A 26,416-nucleotide genomic window follows, 5' to 3' on the forward strand; every position below is an offset into this window, starting at 1 on the left:
GTACATGACGCCTATGTCTGCATTTCTTCTTTCTGACAATGGCAAACTACATACGACATATGCACACAAGCTGTTTTAAGCAATTTTATATAAAAACAATGTATCTTGCATAACATGATATAAATACTTGGTTTTGTTTTTCTACTTAAACAGGAGAGCCAAGTTGCTGAATTCTGTCTCTCTCATCTTTCTCTTGCAATAGCTTGATTTTTTCTTTAAGCAACTTAATTTCTTCTTCTTGTTGCATCACTTTCTGCTGAAGATTGTAAATAACCTAAAAACAAAACAGGAGACAATGTATTTGAACAATGCACAAAGGTATTTGTACAATGTACCATTGCAATTTTAGTGAAAACGAATGTACAGTGGTGCCCCGCAAGACGAACGCCTCGCAAGACGGAAAACCCGCTAGACGAAAGGGTATTCCGTTTTGGAGGTGCTTCGCAAAACGAATTTCCCTATGGGCTTCCTTCGCAAGACGAAAGCCCATAGGGAAATCTCCGGGACAGCGGGGGAAGCGCAGCACGTCTTCCCCACTGTCCTCGGACCTCCTCCCGGCTTCGGAAGGCTGCTCCAAAGCCTGGCGGGGGGGGGCGGAGAGGCCTTCTCCCCGCGCCAGGCTTCGGAAGGCTGCTCCGAAGCCTGGCGGGGGGGGGGGCGGAGACCTCCTCCCGCCGCCAGGCTTCGGAGCAGCCTTCCGAAGCCTGCGGGGGGGCGGAGAGGTTTTTTAAAAACCCCGGGACAGCGGGGCAGCATTTAAAAAAACCCGGGACAGCATTTAAAAAAACCCGGGACAGCGGGTTTAAAATCGCCCCGGGCGGCGCGTTTCTCCGCTGTCCCGGAGGGCTTTAAGGCAGGGGGGGGGCAAAGACTTTCGCCCCCCTGCCTGCCTTCCCAGGGGCTTTTAAATCGCCCCGGACAGCGGAGAAGTCCTCCGCTGTCCCGGGGCGATCTTAAAATGCCGCCCGCCAGCATTTTAAGATCACCCCGGACAGTGGAGAAGCCCTCCGCTGTCCCGGGGTTTTTTAAAATGCTGGGGGTGGGAAGAAAAGCCCTTGTCTCCCCCCCCCCCCAGGTTTCCATAGGAATGCATTAATTGATTTTCAATGCATTCCTATGGGAAACCATGCTTCGCAAGACGAAAAAATTGCAAGAAGAAAAAACTTGCGGAACGAATTAATTTCGTCTTGCGAGGCACCACTGTAGTTCCCAGCAGTAGTCACAATGCTAATACAGCCTTCTCCAGCTTGGTAACTCTAGATGTTGGGGACTACAGTTTCCATTAGATCTAACCAGCATGGCCAACTCTATCTTACAGTAAGGTAAAGGATCCCTGGACGGTTAAGTCCAGTCAAAGGTGACTATGGGATGCAGCACTCATCTCACTTCAGGCTGAGAGAGCCAGCATTTGTCCACAGAATGCTTTCCGGGTCAGGTGGCCAGCATGACTAAACTACTTCGGGCACAACGGGACACCGTGATGAGTACCAGACCACACAGAAACTCCGTTTACCTTCCTGCCGCAACATCATCTATCCACTTGCAGTGGTCTGCTTTCAAACTGCTAGGTTGGCAGGAGCTGGGACGGAGCAACGGGAGCTCACCCCGTCCTGTGGATTTGAACCGCTGACCTTCCAATCAGCAAGCCCAAGAGGCTCAGTCATTTAGACCACAGCGCCAGTAAGTCTCAAAGAAAACTACTAATGCTCAAGAGAAATAAACCAAGAATACTATAAGGTAGTAAAACAAAATCATTTCAGTCCAAATGGTGATTTATTAAAACAAACCCATGTTCTTTGTGAGTGAGAAGGGGTTTAAGGAGTCTCCTTTAACAGTGGACCCTCCGGATACGAATTACAAAAATTTCATAAGAAAAGGTGCCACTTTTGCGCACATGTAGACCGCTTCTGCTCATGTGCACGTGGCAAAACCCAGAAGTATACGCTTCCGGTTTGCCACGTTTGCAACCCAAAAGTTATGTAACCCGAGGGTCCACTGTACTATGACAATAAAAGAACACGGGATTTTAACACCATAAAACTGCCATTTTACATAAAAAACCTAATTTTTTTAAAGTAATGAGATGCCAACACTGGCTATATAGTACATTTTATCCTTATGTATAGGAACATCAGGAAATAATTATCTACCTTCCTTGCTAGAACAGTTTTGAATGGCCTGCACAATTCCTTTTTTGCAATACAGTGGTACCTTGGTTCCCAAACAGCTTAGTTGTCAAAGTAATCAGCTCCTGAACACCGCAAACCCAGAAGTGTTCCAGTTTGCAAACTTTTTTTGGAAGCCCAATGTCCCACACGGCTTCCACAGCTTCCGAATGAATGCAGAAAGCTCCTGCAGCCAACTGGAAGCCGCACTTTGGTTTTCGAACAGTTTCGGGAGTTGAACAGACTCCAATAATTTTATGCTGGTAACCTGGGGAAAGTGCTTCCAGGACTCTCATAGGAATATGATTAGTTGTGGGACAGGAAGCTGGAGCAGGTGAGCCTTTAGCCTGACCCAAACAGCAAGTAAATCTTGAAGAATGAAGCTCACCCTGCAGAAGTCTCCCTCATATCATGGAATGTAGAATCAGAAGGGGCCTTCTTTTACAAAGCCAAAGCCAATATATAGTAAAAACTTACATTTGCTGAATTATGGAAGAGTTCACTTTCAAGAAGTTGACCTGCAGTTGGTCTGTGCGATGATACCGAACTGGTAAGCAGCTTAATGTATTTAGTTTGTATAGGCCATTTCCTGCTAAAGGAGAGGGGGATGTTGCCCTTTCTTAAGCCCATCAAAACTTCAGTTCTTTCCATTTCTGTTCCAAATGGATGGAAGAGTTCTAACAGGATCACACCTAAGCTGTACATATCTGACTATTGGCAGAAAAGAGAAATATGAGCATTAGCGCACAAAATAATTACGTCTTAAGAGAAATTATGAATGCATTACAAATGGCCTAAAATCGCATTCAGCGATACAGCTGTAAAAATATCAGAAAATAACCTCCTAATGTTTCAAGAAGCTTGCCTAGAAACAAATGCCTTTTAAAAAAACAGGTGTTGGTAATTTTCATGCAACCATACTTAATAAGCCATGAAATTTCAAACAAACATTGGAGTGCCATTTTATTTTTGTCCACCATAAAATCAGGCCACTTGACATACACGGTCCATTTTTACCTCATCTGTGGGCATAAATAATTGTTTGCAGCTGTTCTGCTCCCTCTCATCATTGCAAATAGAACTCTCTATTTTTACTTTTTGCATTTAGCTGTTTCCATTTTGAATGTTACACCACATGGCTCTAGTGCCTTCTTTTTGAACTGACTGACTTTGCTCCAGCTCCTGTCCATCAGCTTGCTTTTGTTAACACCCATCAATAATGCTCTTGAACATGTATGCCCAATTATCACAACGGAGGTAAAGTGTTTGTTTGAATGAATGAATGAATGAATGAATGAATAAATAAAAAAGGAAGGGTTGAGTGGCTGTACCTTGAAGTCATAGTGAGAGCCTTGTAGCTGTTCAGGTGAGGCATACAGGCAAGTACCCACCCCAGAAGTATGTATTAGATCTATGCAACAAAAAAGACAAAATTTAGAATTAATTCTTAGGATACCACACTGCCAATTTTTAAGTAAAGGCCAAATTGCTTTGAAATTACCATTTATCTTATTTGCATTTAGCAACTGGGTTGTATCTTCTTGTATAATATCTCTACAGGCCAGCCCAAAATCTCCTATTTTCACATGGTGGTCAGGTCCTTGTAGAAAGATATTTCTGGGCTGTGAAAACAGGATAATGTAAGCTGGTTATATATTTTACAAAATTTGAATATTTTATGCATGAAACCTTGCATTTCTCACTCATTCATTAGTTACATTTAATCTAAGAACTAAGCTGCACTTGGCGCAGAATCCAAGCTTCTCAGCTGCCTTTATTTTTGGTCTGTCTCTAGAGATGAGTTGGCAGCAAAGGGACAGACAGACTACCGATCTGACATGCATTTATCAAAGATATAGCTGAGGCACTGGGCAGTTACCATAGCAACTGGCTTGGCTGACTTTGCACCTGCGTCAAGCTCATCCATGGAGTGGTTTACGCTCTTGAAGGAAATTAACCCCTCATGTCCAGTTACTCCAATAGCCACATGAGAACGGGCCTTTTCAGTGCTGGGTGGTCTGTCTGTGGCATGTATTCCCAAGGGAAACACATTGGGTGCCTTCACTACATTTAGGCACCAGGCTTGGGGGGGGGGGGCTCTCGGACCTTTCTATATGGTGCTAATCTTTTAGTGGGGTGGGTAGGTTCATTTTGTATTGTTCATTGCTTGTTTTACATTTTTACGGTTTTAAATTTGTTGCATTTTATCTTGTTCAGACGCTTTGAGAATTTTTACTTTTGTATAAAGTGACTGACAGATGAAATAACAATTCCATGCAGGTGTAGGGCAGGATCGACAAACAGGTAAACAAGTTCAACGCATCATCGGAGATCTACAACCTCTTCTAGACAATGACAGTTCCCTTTCTCAAGCTCTGGGAGGAAGACCTTTCATTGCCTACAGACAGCCACCCAATCTTAAACAACTCCTCACCCACAGTAATACAACAACCAGACTTAACATGGACACTGGTACCAGAGCCTGAAATAAACCCAGATGCCAACTTTGTTGCCACATACACCTGGACAACACCATTACTGGCCCCAACAACATCAAACATACCATCTCAGGACTATTTAATTGCTCATCTTCTAACATTCTGTATGCCATCAAATGCCAACAGTGCCCTTCAGCCCTCTATATTGGACAAACAGGCCAAACCCTACGCCAAAGGATAAATGGACATAAATCTGATATCAGGAATCACAAGACAGAGAAACCAGTAGGAGAACACTTCAATCTCCTAGGACTTTCTATACAAGATCTCAAAGTAGCTGTCTTATTACAAAAGAATTTCAGAAATAGACTGGAAAGAGAAGCTGCTGAATTGCAACTCATTACCAAACTTAAAACCATGGAGAGACCTGGTCTGAATAGAGACATTGGATTCTTATCTCATTATACATGATAAAGCTATTTTTAGCCATCTCACCCCTTGCTTTTTCCTGTAAGACCAATTGTAGTCATTAACAGTCATCAACAGGTTTACCACACCAATCAGCCAATCTCCCATTCCCACCACCCTTCTGAGTCATACCCCTCCCCATCCTCTCACTATATATATGGGTCTAGTGACTTCTGTTTCAGTGTATCTGAAGAAGTGTGCATGCACACGAAAGCTCATACCAAGAACAAACTTAGTTGGTCTCTAAGGTGCTACTGGAAGGAATTTTTTAAAAATTTTGTTTCGAAACAGGTAAACAGTGCAAAAAGGCAACACATATGCTTCTGCTGCGCAAACCCTCTGTTTCTTCTACAGCTTCTTTACAAACTAAGCTTGGCCCTCCCTCTGCCCACACGGGAGAGCCATGGCATCATCTGGCTGGTTCTAGAACCAGGCATTGTGCATAATCACAAAGGAACGATGGCTCAAGATTCCTTTGCATTTTCTCCAAACTAAGGGTTCTCAGCTGCACGTTTTCTCTTGGTAAACATGGGCAATCTGATTAGAGGTTCCTATGGGAAGAAACCACCCCATGAATTAGATGAAAGGCAGAAAATGCTATTTGACGCTGTAATGGACAACGATGGGGCTACACTTCAAAGTTTAATGTATTACCTCTTGGTCCACGAACCAACTATTTTCCGGGTAATCATATGCCTAAAATTACTTAATGTTCCATTATCAAGAATCCTCCCCGTTTAAGATCAGAGTTAAAGCTACCTCATGCTGGTTCAGGCTCCATAAACTCAGGAAATTGGAAGCCAAGGCTTATGTCTTAACAGACATGCTTGATGATCAGCAATGATGCAATATCACAAACTGCTTGATTACAACTTGGCCTCCGTTCACTTTTCCTGGGACAGGGTGATTTGTGAGAGAAGGTTCAGTGTTGGGTGGGATGCATGCCATCCATGGCAAACTGGGTGCACGTGATCATATGGAACATATGGTCCCCATGACAGTTTCTTAGGCTTCCAAATGTGTCCACAGAGCCAAAAAAAACCTCATATAACTGCTGTACCACACACTTATATTTCATAAGTAAAGGAACAGACATTCTACATATAAGCCACTAGGTGACTCCCTCTGCAAAAATTGTTCTCCTGGCAAAACTTTAGTTTCCATTTTGTTTTCTGTCATGCCTGACACTATTTTGATAGTATTTGTTTTTAATATATTTTAATGGGGCAGGAAAACCTTAACAACCTTTAAACTGCTGACCAGAACTTCACCTAACCAATGAAAGTACGTACGTGCTCTGCAGCAAGCCTGAAGAAAGTACATCAGTAGTTTTCACCAAAATTGTAAAGAATATGAGATTTCTTAATACCCGAGGGGGGAATTTTCATCACTTTTTAACTTGCTGTGACTGTGGCAATTTTTACCAGGTCAGTTAGAAATTGGGCACTTTTTGTAGACCTCAGCAGGTAGTTCATGTATGCCAAGTTTTAAGTCAACATTTTGGCAAATGATATTTCTATAAGCTATAGAATTTTAAGGTTATATGACAGAACTTTGTTTTTGCTATTCTCCTTATAATCTAAAAGACAACAGTCTGGATACAATAAGACCTTCATATAGAAAGTTCAAGAGGCTATTTATACAGATGCTGGACACAGATCCTATATTAATACCAAACAGAATATTAATGCCTTTGATTAGTTAAGGTGTTCCTCTGATTTCTGAAAAAGCCACCATATTTTGGTACTGATACCTAAAAGAACAGGCTGGCTGAAAACAGTCTTTTACATGTCTACTCAGAAGTAAGCCCCATTATGTTCAATAACCCAGGAATTCCAAAACTTACTAAGCCCCATTGAGTAGAACTGCATAGAACTGCAGTAAGATTGCAAGTCTAAGCACACTTACTGAATTAGTGGACTTTTTTCAGTTTACAGCATGGGGCTACATGTTGAATGTAAAATAAGATTTGAGAATAACTATTATGCACTTCTTATAAAACTGGCCAACTTTTTAAATAATTACAGATTTATAAAAGCACCTCAAAAACTAGGCACTTGTGCAAGATACCTTATTGTAACAATCTCTGAACAGTTTTCCATGCATGCAAAATAAGTGTAGCTTTTCTTCCACAACATTTTAGTCATTGTATACAGTACTCTATAGAAGCACGCACCCTTTCAAATCAGAGTGGAAAGACAGTTTTAGGGCAGTTGTATATTGGGCCACATGCATCATAAATGCAATCTGATATAAGCCCTTCTGATAGGGCTAATAAAAATCCTTAGTTGTACTTCAAACATGCATAAAAGGGTTATCAGATAAACTTTGATACCTATTCTGGATCTCTCTCCTCTCCCTGCCCCCGGAACCAATATGGCAGCAAAAGTTCGGGAGGAAGCCTCTCGGAAGATATATGAAAAGTACCTTTCAAATTGAACCTCCTGAAATAAGGTAATGTTTAACTATATATTATAGTTAGGTAAGAGATCTGGGAATCCTTTGGTGGGCAGAATAATTCCCAAATGCCGCCTCTATACAAACCCTATATGCTTGGCCAAAGCTATTCAGCGGAAAGTCCAGAAAAGTAATGAGACGTTAGCCAGGTTTGGTTGGGTCATGCCAAGAAGAGCCAAATTGTAGAATTTCTCTGGAACGTCCTACACCAAAGAGACCATGGCCTCCAGGCTTCTGCCAGCCCTCTGCAGGCGCCCACAGCTGCCAATTCCTAACACCAGCCCTGCCCACAGCTAAGAGTCAAGCTTACACTCTTGTATGCCTTTCCAGCATTGTGCTAGTATTGCCACACGCTCCCCCAGCTCAGTAGATTAAAGGCCCCACCAAGGGATGGGGGCTGCATATGGAAAACCTATCATATGCATTAGAACGGCACCACCTCATTTGGAGTTGACTAGTGGACCCCCAAGTCCTTTGAAGGCCAACACAAGCACAAAGAATCGCCTGTGTGTGGCACAATCTCCACTCCTTTAAATGAAGGGGCTTTGTTTTATAAAGCAAGGCACCTTGCAGTTGGGAATCCAGCAGGCTGTGGTGCTAAGGAGGACAGTAGCAGAGGGAAGCAAACCTTTAGTAGCCAAACCCTCAGGTTCAGCTCTGTGGTTGCAGCTAATCTAAGATGATCCATGATATATGCCTTATCATACTTTTTGCATCCTCATACCCAAACAACATGTACTGATAAAGGTCTAGAAGAAAGAAGAAACTATAAGAAATATAGTTTTTGCTTGATTGTTGAAGGGTAATACTGGACAAATTCTTTAGAGAAAACCACCCGGCGGTTAATAAGGGTGGTGGCTGATGGAAGAATTGTATGGAATTTTACCACCTATTATATCACTTCCCAAATACAGAACTGCCCGATGCCCCTTGAACATGCATCAGAGAATTGCACAGTGCAATGAAGAAAACTACCCTCACATCAAACCAGAGGAAGACTTCCAGGTGAATTCTGATGCAATCATTTACCATGGTCATAGCCTTCTACATTTAGCTGTAGCCAACAGGTATCATCAAACTCTAATACACCTGCTGAAGAAAGGAGCCAATATAAATGACAGGGATAGGTTAGGCCAAACTGCTCTTCACCTAGCTTCTGAAATCCTCGACCAGCAGGCAATTACCATGTTACTCCTCTGCGGAGCGAATGCCAATCTCGCAACTCCAGATACCAAAGAAACTCCTCTCCACTTTGCTGTCTGGTCTTCAGCCTGCAAGGCTGGCATAGTCTTAGCAGCAGGTGATAAGTGTGTTAAGCTACTGCTGTGCAATGGAGCAGATGTACACATGAAAGACTGGGAAGGGCAAGAAGTTATTCACAGCGCTTGCCGAAGTGGCAGAAGAGATATAATAAACCTCTTGCTTGATAATGACGCAGATGTTAACGCTTTAACGCAGGAGGAGGAGTCTGCACTTTTTCTATTTCTTGAAAAAGAGACCAATCTAAGGCAGGGAGACGTACTGAAGAGATTGCTAAGCTTATCATATCCTTTGAAATTAACAAACAGGGAAGGTCGTTTACCCAAAGCACTCAGCCATCCATGCTGTGGACTGCTGAAAGATATGCTCCTGAGAGTGTCTTCAGAGGTCTTGTCTTTGGAGGATATTTGCAAATTCAACATCAGGAAGGTATATCGAGGTAACATGAAATTCTGGCTAAAAGGAGTGATTCCAACCAGCTTGTGGCATTCCATATACATCAATCAAGAGTTCTCCTATGCTTCAAAAATAAATTATTTTTGATTTACTGTGCAACACACATTTTGGAACGCTATCAGACAAGAAGAGCAGAAAGAGGGCCCCGTAAAGCTTTCAAAAATAAGCTTCCTTGTTTAAATTAAATAAAATTTGGAAAAAAAACTAGTGAGAAACTTGAATTTGGCTTTATCTTCTGAAGCATTACAAATTCTGTCGAGTGTTATTTGAATAACGTCCATTTAAACTAGTCTGTTAGGGTAAAAGATTTGTAAGAATAATGGGAGTAGATTTCTACATACAAAAAGTTCCACTTGTATGGCATGGTTTCTTGGTCATTATTAAGATTGTTATCATAGCAATAGCTCCCTTGATGCAATGGAATCAGCTCCCAAAGCTCGGAATGAAATCACAAAAGGATTTACCAGGTATGGGCTATAGGCATCTCAGCTTTATTGTCCATTATTACTTCTTCTTCTTCCTCTTCCTCCTCCTTCCTCCCTCTACTTCCTTCTTCTGCCTTCTCCTCATTCTTATCATCATTATACAGTGGTGCCTCGCAAGACGAAAAGAATCCGTTCCGCGAGTCTCTTTGTCTTGCGTTTTTTTCGTCTTGCGAAGCAAGCCCATTAGCGGATTAGCGCTATTAGCGGCTTAGCGATCAGCTGATAAGCGGCTTAGCGGATCAGCTGTTAAGCGGCTTAGCGGATCAGCTGTTAAGCGGCTTAGCGGATCAGCTGATAAGCAGCTTAGCGATCAGCTGATAAGCGGCTTAGCGGATCAGCTGATAAGCGGCTTAGCGGATCAGCTGATAAGCGGCTTAGCGGCTTGGGGAAAAGGGGAGGGAAAGGGAAAAAACCCTGCAGGAACTCGCAAGACATTTTCGTCTTGCGAACAAGCCCATAGGAAATTCGTTTTGCGAAGCACCTCCAAAACGGAAAACCCTTTCGTCTAGCGGGTTTTCCGTCTTGCGAGGCATTTGTCTTGCGGGGCACCACTGTACTGCCTTTCCTCAAAGAAGCTCAAGATAGTGTATTTGTTTCTCCCCACTACACACACAATGTGATCCTCACAATAACCCTGTGAGGAAGGTCAGTTCAAAAGATAGTGGCTTCATTATAGCCTAGGATGATGGGAGCTGGAGTCCCAACAACTTCTGGGGGACCACACCTTGGTGCACAAAACTGTCTCACCTGGCACTGAAAAGACCACAAAGAACACACTAGGTGAGCTTTACTGGTGTAGTTGTTCCATAACCAGGATGTCAACCACCAAGAAGGCCCTCTCCCTGGTAGCTACCCACCTTTTTCCCCAGTGGGGGCACCTGGAGCAGTGCCTCTGGAGAGATCTTAAGGTTCAGGTAGCTACATATGGAAGAAGTCGGTCTTTTGGGTAGCCTCATGACAAGCTGTTTAGGGCTTAAAGGTTAAAATTGGGCCCAGAAATTGTACCAACTGTGCCCCAGTTGCAGAGATAATCCCCACCTCCTCCACAATTCCAAGCTCCGAGTGAGAATTTTACTTACTTTAATGTCCCGATGCATGACTCCCATACTGTGGATATAATACACTCCTTCAAGCAGTTCTTGGAAGATCTTTAATGTCCACTGCTTGTCCACATGGTGATAAGGACCTTTAAAAAGGGGGTGGGGAGTGAAGTATTTTATAAGTGACAGCATAATACATCCAGCTATTTCAACAAAGACGTTAATATGAAAATACAGCATCTGCAGTGCTGGCTGGGGCTGATGGGAGGAATAGGCTAAAAGATCTGGAGGATACTGGATTGGGGAAAACAGAACTAGAACAAAGGTCCATCTAGCTCTGACAGGTAGCAGCTCTCCAATATTTCAGGCAAAGGGTCTTCCCCAGCCCTACCTGCCAATGCCAGAGATTGAAGTCTTGACCTCCTGCATGCAATGAACTACAGCACCTCTGCAACTATAAGCAGGGGCCCACACATTTGTGGTGGCAACTTGCTACTGACCATTTCCACCCTCCCAAGTTCTTTGTGCATGTCATATAGTGCTTGAGTCTTGGAGCTGGCAGATGAAGCCCCCCTCTCTGTCCCTCTGCTGCCAGCTCCCAAACTCCAGAGTGCAACGTGAAAAGCCATTCCTTTCAATGGGGATTTTCTTCGGTTGTGGTGTGTGCAGATGAGGCAAAACCTCAGCAGTACAAAGATGAGAATTCTCTTCTCCACATCCCAGCTAGACAGGGAGAAGGATCATGCGGGTTGAGCAGGAGCACCCGCCCATGGAAAAAAGCTTTTCGGAAACCTGGCTTTAGGATTTACAAATAAGGAAGAAAACATTTGCCGCTTTCAAATGCAGACTAAGATTCATTGCCTTTATTGTTATGGAAATCAGCTTAAAAAACAACAGGCAAATACTAGAAGCACTTTTTACAGCTGCCCAGAGAAGAATATTTATTTATATTTTAAGTCTATCTTAAAGGCAGGAAATCACGTTAACATTGAATCTCCCCCACCACACTGCCTTCAAAAACAAAACTTACTGGAAGCATCCTCTGTTTTCAAACATACTTTGTTTCTTTCAGCAATCCAGTCCCACAATGAAATTTCACACAGCTGCATCTGTATGTGAAGCATTAGGTGATACTCTATCTGGGAAGAAAAATACAAACATTTCAGTGTGTTATACATACACATGCACCCACACACCACTTTATCAGATCATGTACAACTTCCAAAACATTTTTAAAAATAAATTTTTATTCATTCGTCCATCCATTTCCCCCAGTCTTTCCATCCTGAGGGGTGGAGCACTAGGGCTGTTACATTATAGGTGAAAATGTGTGTTCATTTCCACCCCTTTTCAGCTCCCAAGAGTAGGAAAGGATTAAAAAAAAGTAAATATAAAACTAGGATGTGCATATTCAAGAATTAAGTCAGATGGGACATGTTTACAAACAGAATAAAGTAAACCAAGAAGGAGGCGGCCCAAAGAAAGAAGCTGCCAATCGTAGAATCGGAAAGCAAAATTCATCAGATATATCAACGTTTATTTAATCCTGCAAGCAACCTCAATAATAAAAAGCAGTCTATAAACGTTTTAATAAATAACAGGTCTTCCAATGGGGCACTTCTGGTGTTGCAGCATGTCCCTGTGGTTTGGCAGGTCCTATCCTATGGAACTCCCTGCTGGTAGAGGTTTGGCAGAAGTCATCCCTGCTCACTTTCAGACACCTTCAGAAAACAGTATTATTCAGACAGATCTTCTGAACTTAAGATTCCTTGCCAAACAGCTTCTATTGACATTTGGTGTTTTTATTCCAGCACTTTTTTTTTTAAGGTTGCATACCACTTTGCGATATTTTATATGAAAGAGAAGCTTTAAAATATTATAAATAAAATCAGTCAAACAAGTCCAAAAGCCATCTCTAGAAATATAGCTAGGTTTTGGATTTATGCTGCACAGTTGCTGAAGATTATTCTCCACATGTGTCAAGGGGTAACTAAGTATGTTTAAGAGGAACCCGCATTTACCTGGCACTGATGCCGCACAGATATCCCCTTCTGGGAGTATTCTTCATCAGTGCAAGAATCATTTGTACTAACACTGCCAAGGCTAGCATGATTGCAAGGAGATACAATTGATGGATGATTTTCATTATCTCTTGATCCATCGACTGTGTTATTCATGCAGCTGCTCTCGGGCAATTCAACAGGTAGCGCACATGCATCCATTTTATTTCCTTTACGGTCTCTGCCACCGGAAGATTCAGCAAAGACAATGGAACTGCTGTCTTCCATATCTTGAACGCTGTACTGATCTCTGCAAGAAATGTAAGGAGAGAGACAAAGAACTGTGAGCGGGAGAGAAAATACCTGCTACTGCTGTTCCTCAAACGCTGTGCCAGAGTTTGCATTGGTTAACAAGGTTAACATAGTGTAATTAACAGGGTCTGCTGTCACCTCTCACTCTTCTGCATCAGACCACCCTTCTCCAGGAAGTCTCCTGACAGCTGGAGTGGGAAAGAGAAGGTGGAGGAGCAAACAGCAGCACTCCACACTGAAACCTTTTGCTGCAGGACCCACTTCTAGAGTTCAAAAGCAGTTCCCGTGCTTCCGCTTGCACAAACATTTATATAAATAAAACATGTGAAATTAAAATGTTTTGTTTGGATGAGCAAGCTGTTAGCTGCTGCACTATAGCAGGTAGGAATGGAATCGCTAGCTGCAAAATGTCAATCTCATGCCTACCAAACATGCAGCCTTTCCCATGCTTGGGCTCTAGAAGTGGTCTGTGGCTTCTATAGGCATAGATACATATGTAGGATTTCACAGAGACCATGAAATAGAAAACCTCTGCTCTCCCCTCCAGCAAATTTTAAAATAACTAGTCATGGAAACATTTTTCAGCAATGAAGAACAAGGTGAAGCAGTATTGTTTTTCAACCTGACAAAAGGAATAACAACGGTAAAGATATATTTTTATATTACGTGGTTTAAGAAAAGATCCTTGCTATAGGTTAAGACAACATTCTGCTATATTTTTGGCTTTTATTTGAAAAAGACCAAAAGAGATTGTTCTTACTGATACATAGGATACATACTCAGAACTCTGCCCAGAAGACATTTTGAGGGATAGTAAATTCAAAGTTGTCTCACCTACAAGTTGGATGAAGAGAAACACAACATTTTACAACGACAGACTGACTGTACCATTGGATTATAGTAAAATTATACCTTTTAGTTGCCTACTTTATGAACATGTAGGTGGTTTAAAATCTCAATAGCTAATAAGAACAAATTATTATATTAACTAAGATCAGATACTATATTTATGAATGCAAAACCTATAAAAAGACAACCCCACGAACAATTTTTATATCTTCAAATCATTTATGGAGTGACCAGAACAGCACACGGCTTTCCCAAAATTGATACACCATGGAGTTGTCCTACAATATATTTATTGCTTTTGTTTTAACCTTTCCCGCACCAGAGTTGTCTCTTTTTTTAATGCCACACTAGGGACTAGGGAAATTTCAGAAAGCTGTTTATTATGATCCCAAAATATTTCTATGGGCACCAACAGCCAGTTTAGGATGTGCGATGTGTTATGTACGACAGAGAGAAGCCACAAAACTAATGTTGTACTCGCCTTTTGGGCTTGCTGGTTGAACATGTTCCATCCAAGCAGTGTGATATCCCACAATATTAGGGTGCTGCAACCCAGCCAACACTTTAACTTCCCGCAACACCTACAAAAAAAACAAGACGGAATGCATCCTGTTCTTATCATTGGCAAGCCATTGTTTACCAGAATTTCAAGAACTGAGGAACACTTTTCCTGAAATAAAACTGGAGGTGCACTTCATTCTTATATCCCCCCCCCAAAAAAAACCCCCAAAGGGTGCTATTCTTGTAGTAAGGGGTTCTAAGTCAGTGGTACGGCACAGTATTAGCATGCAGAAGGCTCCAGGTTCAGTCCTCAGCATCTTCAGGCAGATGTTTGGGAACCACTGTGCTAAACCATCCAGCTGTTAGCAGCTTCATTAGTTGTCTGCAAAGTATTCTGCAAGGAGAGGACTTTGCACTCTTATTTAAGCCTTTCAGATACTAGCAAAAGTCAATTAAGGATTGGGCAGAAAGTAACAGGAAAGACCTCGGCCTGAGCTCTGCAGAAGTGCTGCCAGTCAAAAGCAGAGAATACTGGGCTAAGTGGCTAAATTTAACCTGCACTGAGAAGGCTAGCTATGACCCATTCTTATACCATTTGCTTTTAGAGCAGGGATGGGGAACTGCAGCCCTCCAGATGTTACAATAGATAGATAGATAGATAGATAGATAGATAGATCACCTAAATTCTGTATCTTGTGGAGCATTGTTTATCTACATAAACAGTAGCTGATTACAGAATCATTAGAATTATACAGCAACTGAAATTTTTCTTTTCTGTCTTTTCTGTTCCTTTCATTATCTTAGCATAATCCCTTTCCTCTAACATTAAATATCAGATCTTGAAACCAATTACACTGAGTCATGAATTTCCACAGGCCAAACAAAACACATGAACAGATGTAAAATAAGTGCATACCTTCATACAATCTATTTTGGTAGCCTTCTTGATAAGAATTTTCTTAATTGCGTAGAACTGGCCATCTAGCTTGTTTCGTACCTGAAATCAGATACAGCAGCTCAGAGATGGCCAAATGACAACTGGCATGCAACATTCTTTTATCTGGCCACTCACAACATTAACAATTGTGTAGTAAACTCCCTTCTGTCTCAGTCCCAGCAGCCACTATGGAGAACTTACCTTAATGCCTTAGATTAAAGCATGTCCTGTGGATATGAGCTTAAACTGTAATGTAAAAGATTTCCCAAGTCTGTTTTAATGCCATGTAGACAACTGCACACAAGACTTAACATCTGTACATGCATTTGTCCTGAAATACAATGCTTTATGCTTGGTAATGGTTTTTAAAATTTTCAATAGTTTGTTTTTTAAAAAGAAAATAGTATTGAACAGAGTGTTCCCCATGTACACATATAAACCACCCAGTTCAGGCAGAGGGAAAGATTAACAGGTGGTTGCAGCTTAAAACTAGGGTCAGCAAGAGCAGAGGTTTATCAGCTACCTGACCTTCACCTTGTGACTGTTGGCTACTCATGTATACTTTTTCCTGTGTGTGGCAATTATTCTGCCCAATTATTCTTGTCCTTGTAAGATGTTATGTCTTTCTTTCCACCCAATTGTTGCTGTTATCCATCATGCCTTGGGCCAGGGGCTGGCAAGGTTTACCAGCCATGGGCCGGATCACTCCCTCGGAGATCATCTATGGACCGGACTGGCGCACCGCGACGCTGGAATTCGTGTCTGCGCATGGCTGCAGCACCAAGAACTGATTCTGTGTATGCCCAGACACCAAAAATTGCACCTGTGCAAATGCGATTTCTAGTATCTGCATGCGCACAGACGCAATTTTTGGCGCTTCTCAGTGAGTCCCCGTGCCACACTGCGTTGGTTTAGCGCAGCACGCGGCGGACTCGCCGAGCGGGCGGCTTGGTTCAGGGGCGGCTCATGGGCCGGTAAAATTGTCTTCATGGGCCGCATCCGGCCCATGGGCCGCACGTTGCCGACCCCTGCCTCGGGCGGAGATGATATCCCATTGTTGTTCTAGAAATTTCTCCATCGCTTTGTCCCGTGCTTCATTGTTTTGCTCCGAGAACTTTAACAACAGCTGCAAAAGTCACTCTGACCCAGTAAATAAGCTGTTGTCACAATTTTTCCTCTCAGCCTGGGAAGAAGAGTGGTCGGTCAGTTCCTTAGCAGCTCACAGACTCTTTTCATTCTTCCTTCCAGCTTAAGACATATGAACAATTATACTTCCTATTAAATTAAATTCCAAGTCCTTTTAGCGTTATTTGGTTCACTTTGTAGATAATAAAGGATGGGGGAAAGTCATCTCTAAGTTTCCATCATAAACCTTTTGCAAAACAGAGTTTCCCTCCTTTTTTCCTTTTTGTTACACACACAGTTCTGTTTGATGTTATATTCCATATTTATAATCCAATTTTTTCCATCCTCGCTTGTACAAATATAATTTAAACTAACATTCAGAGGAGGGTTGCCGAATCATAAATGTAGAGAAGAACCCGTAGGCTCCCCTCCCCCCCCACCGTCATTTGCACCAAATGAGTTCAAACCTTAAAGTCCTTACGGTTGGTTTGTTCCACAGTTTGTGATCTCATCTCTTCTAGCACGTGCCAGTATTTTAGTCCAATTAAGCTCTAATAAACAGGAGAACCTCTGCTTTAGAAAACTCCCATCTATCTTGGACTCCCTTCTCTTTGAGTATTTCTTATTATAGAAGCTCACCCAGTAATATAAACTATTACTACAAAGTTGTTAAAACAAAGGATAAAAAATACCTTGTATACAGTGCCGTACCCTCCTTTTCCTAGCCTTGTAATCTCATCAAATTCATTGATATAGCGAGAAGTCTGTGCTTCAAAGATAATTTCATTTTCCCTAGTTTTTAAAAAGATGAGCATCACTGGTTGTAGCAACAAAATACATCACAAATAAAAAGGTATTAGAATCACCAACAATATAACTTTCCTTCATGGGCAGGAAATCAACGGGGGGGCATGCATTTTTAGCATTCAAATGGTAGGATTTAAGTAGTTTAAGTACCTTCCTGTCCTCCCATGCTTTCAGTCACACTGTCCAAGGCTACTTTTCATTTATAAAAAAATGTTAGAAGATATCAATCAGCTTCACGTGACATGTAGTTTTGACTCAAAGACGAATATATAAGGTACTACAAAAATATGGAGTGATGCTACTATATATTAATTTTGAGGTTCCTTCTCCATCCAGACAAATTTTGTGACACTGAAGGAACACAAATCTCTATCACTCAAATCCATAGTGACATAATTTGCTATTCTCAGACACCTTTTTATACACATTCTTTTTTTAAAAAAAGAAAGGATTTCTCATAGTTGTCAGACCAGCCTTAACCAAGCTGGTTCCCTCCAGATGTTGTGGACCACAACTCTCATCAGATCCAGCCAGCGTGGTTAGGGATGGAGGAAGTTGTAGTTTGAAATATTTGGAGAGCACTGAGCTGGGGGACGGCTGATTGTAGTAAACACTTGGGCGGAAAACAAGCAAGTCCTGCAGGATTGGTTTCCTAACTATGGTACAATCCACCTATTTTTGATGAAAAATACCAGTGTAAGCAAGAACAGGGGAGGATCAAACCATGCTTTCATGGTTTCATAATTCCAGTTGGTTCTCAAAAGCATAGTTCCAACAATCCTAGAGTTTCGTGGGAAACTCTAGATATTGTTTTAAAACTTCCACTTTCAATATCGAAACTCCTGTTTTGATTTTTTTAAAACACTTCTAATAATCAACATTTTATATTTGTAATACTGAGGACTCTGGCAGAGAGAGTAAATGAACACATTTACTGAGAAGTAAGCCCCACTGAGCTCAGTGAACCTTACTTTGGAGTTAATGTGTTAATTGCCCAACAAGCAATTTTAAACATTCGTTGAAGCACTTTGAACACATACCTGTTTGTGTAAGAATCACTCTTCCCAAACTCCTACAAAAATAAAAAACACACAGACAATGAGGAGGGGCTCCTGCAGCAGTTTCTTTGAAGGGTGTATTCATTTATTTTAACTTCCTTATGGATTTCCTGCAGACTTTCTTGGCAGAGGTAAAGCAAAATTCTTTACTTTTCTAACTTGAAATTTGGCCGCTAAGACTGCCTTTGCTAATTTGGTGTCTTCCAGCTCCCATCAGAGCCAGCAGTTGTGCAATGGCCACACTAGAAGAAAGACTCTGACTGTTCTGTGAAGTGCAGGGACACATTTGGCTGCCACTGTTTATTTGTTTTGTACATTTATATGTCAGTGTGTCACTCAGATCCTTAACCAAATTTGTGAACTCCTGGCAAGTACTTTAACCTATGTCCATACTAGACCAGAAACTATGGTTTGGCATGATATTTAAATTTTAAAAATGTTGTTTGGGATCAGTCAGCTAACCAGAACGGAAAACCATGATTTGAAGTTGATCTGCAAACTATGGGTTGGCATAATGCTCAAACCAATGAACTATGGCTATAGCTGCAGCTCCACTTCCAGAGATTTCTGAACCATAAAGATGGAAGCAAACATACAAAGCTGTGAGCTAATAGGGAAAATAAAAGCAGACAAACTGTGCTGAACTGCGGTATGGGGTTTTTTATGCTCAAACCCTGGTTTAGATTCTAAACTATAGTTAGCACAACCCATGGTCTAGCACAATGACCAAACAGGCTGCAATGTATTTTTATCCTTCCATGAAACACTATAATCCTTTAAAAAAAAAGATTTGTTGACACATGGAGAAGAATAGATCTTGTTACACCAACGTCACCATGTTCCTAATGATGTGGTCTCCAGATTATTATTAAACACTTATAAAGTACCTATACATACATTAAAAGATAATGTAGCCCATGCCCATGTAAAGGAGTATGAGCAAAGAGGAGAGCACTGGAGTAGAATTCTCTGGTCTGCATAAGCATCACAAAAAGAAACCAAAGATCTGAAGTCCTATACTCTTCCCCATGTATTTTTTATGCTAGTCATGGGAACTGAGAAGCAGAGAAATGGAATAAAGTTTGAAGTAAGCTTACCTCGTTGAGTATTTGTTGGTTGGCTGCTTTCATCAATTCAGTAATGGCTCGATTGTGCTGCAGGCGCAAACTACTGAATTCTTCGCGGACAGCAAAATCAGATAGCAAGTGCATTCCAGTAAATGTCTTACACAGTACTGTACAAAAGGAGGGAAAATATTTGAAAAGAAATCAAACATTTGAACTTTACACAACACTCAGATTATTAAAAACAGCTCATGGCCTAGCTTTGCTTAAATTGCACTGACAGCTGATGCTACCTACAAGGAAATGATCTTTGCAATCTGAAACATTTTGACACTCAACAAAAATGTTTCAGCCAAACTATGGAACCATTTTTTTATAATTAAGTATTAGAATACACTTTTAAAATAAAAGGTCTCCAAAAACTGCCCCAATTCAAAAGCTGTGGGGTTGGGGTTTTTTGTTTGTTTGTATTTTAATGCCAGGCTTGGACTGTGGTGAGTTTCAGCATTCCTCTCTGAACACTCTTGTTGTTCAAATGTAACCATGGGTGGAGCTTCCAGGAGGTTGATTATCTCAAAGAAAAACCCCTCCTGCCCCACACAAATCAAACAGGATCTAATAATCAGTCTGAATAGCAGATGGTTTGTGGGTGGGTGGAAATGTGGGTGGCATGGAATTGTGTGCCTCTCCGTATTTAATATATGCATTTCTGTATTTAATAAATGCTGTGCATTTTGTAGTTATTCTTTGGGATTTTAGTGGGATTTTTAAATTGCTATAGTGTTTTATTGATACCTTACACCATGTCAGGTATCCACTTATGCATGTTAACATGCTGCAGTTATACCTCTAGCATTAAGCTCTGGGTTAGCTTTTACATTCAAAATGACACATAAAATTCTGCCTTCATAGAATCATAGACTTTTAGAGTTGGAAGGGACCACAAGGGTCATCTAGTCTAACCCCCTACAATGCAGGAATCTTTTGCCCAATGTGGGGCTCAAACCCAAAACCCTGAGATTAAGAGTCATGCTCTACCAACTGAGCTGTCCCAATGTGAACTAAATGAACTAATATGGCTGATTTTTAAAAAAAATTTACAATACGTCCATTTCAAGAGCAACATGAGAACTTTGAACTGGTTAAGTGATCTAAGACTTTGAACTGGCAGCTAAAAGTGTTTGCTTTCCTACTTGATGGAGCAAAGATAATAACAACACAACAGAATAGTTAAAGATTAAGTTGAAATTCAGATAAGTTGAGGTGGACCACCTGTAGAGATGTATGGTGAGCTGAAAGCTTATTGATGTTTATTTGTAAGTAAGACCCGATGTGTTCAATGAGGTTTACGACCCTTGAAGTACTTATAGGGTTAGGGTTATAGGACTGCAACTTAATGTGCTCAAATTATTATTAGTTACATTCTTATTTAATATATTTATATAATATAATAAATTCAGACAAAATAATGCAATTCTTCCGCTGCTGGAACTGACAACCACCACTCTACCATGCAAAAGTAAGTCAAGCTCTTACTAACATTGAAACAAACGTCTTGAACGTGCTGGATCTTGTGCATACACATGGCAAAGATGCTCTAGCAGTGAAACGAGCAGGAGCTGGTTCGCAAATGAAGTTGTAATGTTCATTAACTTTTGAGAACCATTTGCACCTCGAAGCTCTGTGGGCCAATCAGAATCTGAAATAGACAAGGCAAAAATGAAAGCTGAAAGGCAGGCTTGCTGACCAGCACATTTTCTCATGAGCAGTTGAAAACACCGTGGAATTAAACGGCAATTTATGTAATATTTCTATTCTAAGAAATATCAAAGATGGAATGTTTTACAGTGTTATTGAGAGGACCACATATTTCCCAGATAAAAGGCAGGACTAACCCAACAAACTCCATCTGCAGAAGCCCTGCGCAAGGGTTTCCATTGTGCAACAGGGCTCTCACCCTCTGCTGCCCTCCCTGAATTTGGCTCTGGAGGAGTTGGAAAAACCTCCTCCTGAACAGCACATGGGGTAGGGATAGTTCCATCTAGCAGGCTGATATGCAAATATCTTTAAGGGTGTTGTTGTTGGGGTTTTTTAACAATGAAGTGACGTAACATTTGATGAAATAATATCATTAAAAATAAACTATTCTTATGAGTTGGTGGAAGGTTAGTCTGGATGATATCCTCATGTCCCTTCCAGGCCTGTGATTCTGCATCAAGTGAGGTTTAGACTCTAGAAGAAGCTGTTGAACCGGTCAGACCAATTTCTTTGAAAGGCAATGACCTTAGCTGGTCTGTTAAGCACTGATATTTACATGCCCAAAAAGATTGTTGCCATAGAGACAAATGGGTGGGCCTTTCCCCACCTCCCCTGGCCTGATGCCACCCCATCCCAGGATGCAGAACATATAAGGAGGCTGCTTTTAAGTTAGCTTAAGTTTGGAATGATAAAGGACATGGTTTGCATCAGTATAATAAAAAGGGCAGCTGATGCAATTATAGAGTACCCAGAGGCCCTAAAGAGAAAGTCACAAGACAGATCAGTAGGAATGATGAAACTGCCCCCTAACTCTGCCTCAAGGTGAAGATGAATGATGTAACTACATAACTGTTCAGTCATACACATTCTTCCATTCCTAACACAAAAACTGTTAAATAATCCAGCTTCTCTAACTAACGGGGGGGGGGCACCCTATGGTTTTCGAGATGCTACTGAGCTCCCAATTCTCATCAGCCTCAGCCAGCAAGGCCAATGGTCAGGGATTATGGAAATTGTGGTCCAATAAAATCTGGTAGGCCACAGCTACCCCATTCTTGGTTTATAAGGTTAACATTTCTGAAACGGGGCTGGGGGGTGGAACTCAACCCAACGGCAGGCAGGAGACTATGTCAAAATATGTTGTTTAACCAGAAACAGTAAGAGCAGCAAAACTAAAATGATTCAAAAGCCCTATGATCTGGATGTCTCCTGCATGTTGTGACATGTACAGTCCCTGCTAGATGGCTTTAGTTGCATAACTCTCGGTATATTATTGTCTTCCATGCCGTTAAAATAATTCCAATGGCTAGTCTCCTGTGAGGGCACAAATAATCCCCCTTCCTTGCCCGCTGTTTTCCTGCAGTGCAAAGCAGTAGAATCTATTCTATTCTATCCATTAATTATTCTAAAGCCTCGTTTACCAAGCCTTATCCCAAAGCAAACACAAATATTGACGGAATTTATACATACGACAAATTCATGTGTTGTTTTTAAACCTGATCCCTTTCAGGTAGGGTGGGTGGATATTGGCACATTTTCCAGCAGAGCAGTTTTTAAATACGTAGATAAAGCCCTTGTCCAAAGTGACGTGGCTCAGTAAACGCTTTACCACTTGTGATCTGAGTTTATTGTGAAATAAACCTTTCCTTTCACCTTTGCTTGATAGCAAGTCCGGTGAATTTCAGTGTGGAGTTACTTCCAAGCACACATTAACTGGGACAGGCCAGTAACAGCAGGATCCTAAGCATGTCAACTCTGAAGTCCTATTGAATTTGGTGGCGCTTACTCCCAGCTAAGTTGGAGTAGCATTGCAGCCCAAGGTTATGTACACACCATACAATGTACAACACACGGCCACGCTAAGAAACCGGGGAACTATGGTTTGTTAGCAGTGCTGGGAATTGTAGCTCTGTGGGGGGGGGGGGTAAACTACAGTTCCCATTATCTAAACCCCCCCCCCCCCGCAATGGGGAATTGTGCTTTAAAAGTGCGGTGTATACACAGCCTAAGCTTCATATTGCCAGTGGGAGTTGACGAAAATAGAATTCACGCCACCAATTAGATTTTATTATTACGGGTCTTGAAAGGCAAATTGCCCTTTATGGGGTATAATTATTAGCCTCTGTCTCTCCCTCCTTACCCATAGGTTGGCTCCCTTGTGTCAAATTTTATACTGCCCCTTGAGGCAGAGATCTCCTTCTCTTCTGTTATCTCTAGCACACTATATAATAAATAATAATAATGGCTCCACAATCTGCAGCACTTACCTGGGAGCAAGTCCCACTAGTCCTTACTTCTGAGGAGACACCATAGCAGGGAACTTAACCTCTCCTAAGCGTTGCACCCAACGCAGAGCAGCCACAGCGAAGTCCATGGACCGCGAGGCAAACCGTGCCCCGTCATTTCAACGGGCCTACTCTTGAGTAGGGCTAGCATGACCGGGCTCAGCATGCTCAGTTTCCCCCCTACCGTGCAAAAGGGGAGGCCTTCCCCCCCATCGCGCTTCCTTCCCTCTCGAAACCATTACAGTGGTACCTCGGGTTAAGAACCTAATTCGTTCTGGAGGTCCGTTCTTAACCTGAAACTGTTCTTAACCTGAGGTACCACTTTAGCTAATGGGGCCTCCCGCTGCAGCCGCGCCGCCGCCATGCGATTTCTGTTCTCATCCTGAAGCAAAGTCCTTAACCCGAGGTAATATTTCTGGGTTAGCGGAGTCTGTAACCTGAAGCGTCTGTAACCCGAGGTACCACTGTATTTGCACCCCCTCGGTTAACGCACCGTCGAAGGGCAGCTCCGTCCCTTCGTCGCTGTCCTCTGGGAACGCGATGGCTGCGGGAGGCGTCGGCGAAACCTCCTCAACCCGCCACGGCCGCCGTCGCCGCTGCCCGGAGGAGCCGGCGTCGTCCTCTCGCCACATGGCTGCTTTGCTCCCAGCCGAGGCCCTTCTTCCCACCCCCAGCTTGGAGGGCCTGAACGCGCAGCGCGCTGAGGGAAAGAAGGCGGGGACGGAGCCCGGCCTCCCTCGCTAGGCCGGAGTCTCCTGACAGGGAAGCTCGGCCGCCCCGCCGGCGCCCCCTGGCTCTGCCCGGGGACAGAAAAAAAGCGCGGCCGCTCTCGAGCGAAAGAGGGCGAGCCCGGACGGGTCTCCTCAGTGAGCAAGTCGCGCACTGAGGCCCCATAATAATGCCCAGGTAAGGGGGTGGGGTATTAGGAGGGCAGCCACAGAGCACAGCCCGATGCTGCCAGGCGCGTTTACTCGGAAGGAAGCCGCCATCGGTTTTAATGGGGCTGACACCCAGCACTTTCCACCAAGACCCCTGGGGCTTTCCTGCAGCGAGGAAGGATCAAGGCAAGAAAGGGTTATTATTGCTGCCCAGGCGTTGTAATTGCTTGTTACTACTATTGCACCTTCCCTCCGAGGAGCTCAAGGTGGTGCTTGCAGTTCTCCCTGTTTTACCCTCACACAACAACCCTGTGAGGTAGGCAAGTGACTGGCCCGAGGTCACCCACTTCATGGCTGAGTGGGGATTTGAACCGTGGTCTGCCAACACTCTAACCACTACAGTACTTCACACTGGTTGTTACTATCATTATAATAACCTTTATTATGGCCTTTATGGCTGCTGGTCTTATGATGACCTTGATGATGATTTAGGGTTTTTTTAAGTTGTTATTGTTATTATTATTAAAAAGGTAAAGGTAAAGGACCCCAGTCGTGAATGACTCTGGGGTTGCGGCACTCATCTCTTTACTGGCCAAGGGAGCTGACGTTTGTCTGCAGACAGTTTTTCCGGATCATGTGGCCAGCATGACAAAGCTGCTTCTGGCGAAACCAGAGCAGTGCATGGAAATGCCGTTTACCTTCCCACCGGAGTGGTACCTATTTATCTACTTGCACTTTGTCGTGCTTTCGAACTGCTAGGTTGGCAGGAGCAAGGACCGAGCAACAGGAGCTCACCCCATCCCTGGGATTCGAACTGCCACCTTCCGATTGGCAAGCCCTAGGCTCAGTGGTTTAGACCACAGCGCCACCTGCATTATTCTTACTGTGCATATGGGGCCAGGGAGTAATGGATCTAGGTCCCTTGGGTGGGAACCAAAGGATAGCTGTGGAGGGAAGCGAGCCCCATGCAAGAGTTTATTTTGTACTGTCTACGCACAAGGTAGAGACAAAGGAATAGGAGTTGATGCGCTCAGTGGGGCTGCTCTTGAAAACAGTCTAAAAACGGCAACTAGAACAGAATGCTGCAGCCAGAGTGCTGACAGGCACATTAAACTCACATACAACTGGGGTTTAAAAGAGCTGTGCTGGTTGCCAATTCACTTCTGAGCCCAATTCAGGGTGCTTATGTAAAGCCATAAATGACATGGGATTCAAGGATGGCCGGCCCAAGACGTTTTGGCACCTGAGGTGAACCACAAAATAGTGCCCCCTCCCTCCCAGGAAAGAAAGGGTGAGTGAATATCTACATCAGAAACAATGGGATAATAAAGATCTCGGTCAGGATCTGCTGCCCCTGTGGAGCGTGCCACCCAAGGCAGTCACCTCACCTTGCCTCATGGGTGGGCCAGCCTTGTACCCAAGTATCTGAAGGGATGCCTCTTTCCATACTGACCTGCCCTTTAATTAGTGTCTGATGATGATCCCACCACTTGAGGAAAACTTGGGGGACAATGGTGGATGGCAGGCTTTGGACAATGGTGGATGGACAGGCTTTCCCTCCAGGGACCCCGTATCTTTAGAATGACCACTTTGAAGTAAGCTGAGCCCTGACATTGTTGACCTTTTGGCAGCAGCTGAAGACTTTACCCAAGCTTCCTGTTTTGTTCTGTTTTTATCCCCTACTTAATATGCTTTAAAAAAATAAATCTGCATTAATATCCCACCTTTTTTCTTCAAGGAGCACATGGTTCCTCGTGACAACCCTGTAAGGTAGGTTAGGTTGAGAGGCATTGACTGGCCCAGTGTTACCCAGTGAGCTTCATGGCTGAGTTCTAAGCACTACACCAGACTGTTTATTGATGTTGTGTGTATGTGTTTACCTATGGTATTTATATTTTATGAAGTTTTATGTGATGCATGTCCACCCTGGGTGGGACCAGATGGTAAAGGGTGGATTGTAAATGAGATGGATAAATAAATAAATGTCCTCGTTGTTAAATATGTATTTTTGGATCTGCATTCTTTTAACCAACAAAGAAAAGATGGCCACTGATTTTTGTTTGCGTGTGGTTT

At 42.7% G+C, this 26,416-nt stretch overlaps 2 protein-coding genes and 1 pseudogene across 3 annotated transcripts; 2 read left to right on the forward strand and 1 right to left on the reverse strand.

Moving 5' to 3' along the window:
- Positions 1–71: 71 nt before the first annotated feature.
- On the reverse strand, positions 72–24,751 carry EIF2AK1 (eukaryotic translation initiation factor 2 alpha kinase 1). Of its 2 annotated transcripts, none has more exons than XM_028706151.2 (15): positions 23,959–24,751; positions 20,963–21,121; positions 19,456–19,592; positions 18,341–18,372; positions 17,186–17,285; positions 15,348–15,428; positions 14,412–14,511; positions 13,861–13,915; positions 12,791–13,079; positions 11,800–11,908; positions 10,809–10,915; positions 3,667–3,787; positions 3,497–3,576; positions 2,643–2,876; positions 72–274 (listed from the first exon to the last, which is right to left on the reverse strand). In XM_028706151.2, exons 1-15 carry the CDS (start codon positions 24,095–24,097, stop codon positions 146–148), a joined length of 1,872 nt encoding a protein of 623 aa, XP_028561984.2. In that variant the 5' UTR covers positions 24,098–24,751; the 3' UTR covers positions 72–145. The 2 variants fall into 2 exon arrangements, with proteins under 2 accessions (XP_028561984.2, XP_028561985.2); XM_028706152.2 differs by lacking the exon at positions 23,959–24,751 and adding an exon at positions 23,448–23,611.
- Positions 4,433–5,097, forward strand: LOC144325438 (uncharacterized; annotated as a pseudogene).
- ANKRD61 (ankyrin repeat domain 61) lies at positions 7,102–9,610 on the forward strand. The gene has a single exon (XM_028706154.2). It carries the CDS (start codon positions 8,390–8,392, stop codon positions 9,329–9,331), a length of 942 nt encoding a protein of 313 aa, XP_028561987.2. The 5' UTR covers positions 7,102–8,389; the 3' UTR covers positions 9,332–9,610.
- Positions 24,752–26,416: the final 1,665 nt, after the last annotated feature.

This window comes from Podarcis muralis, chromosome 14 (assembly GCF_964188315.1).
Source record: "Podarcis muralis chromosome 14, rPodMur119.hap1.1, whole genome shotgun sequence".
Lineage (NCBI taxonomy): Eukaryota > Metazoa > Chordata > Lepidosauria > Squamata > Lacertidae > Podarcis > Podarcis muralis.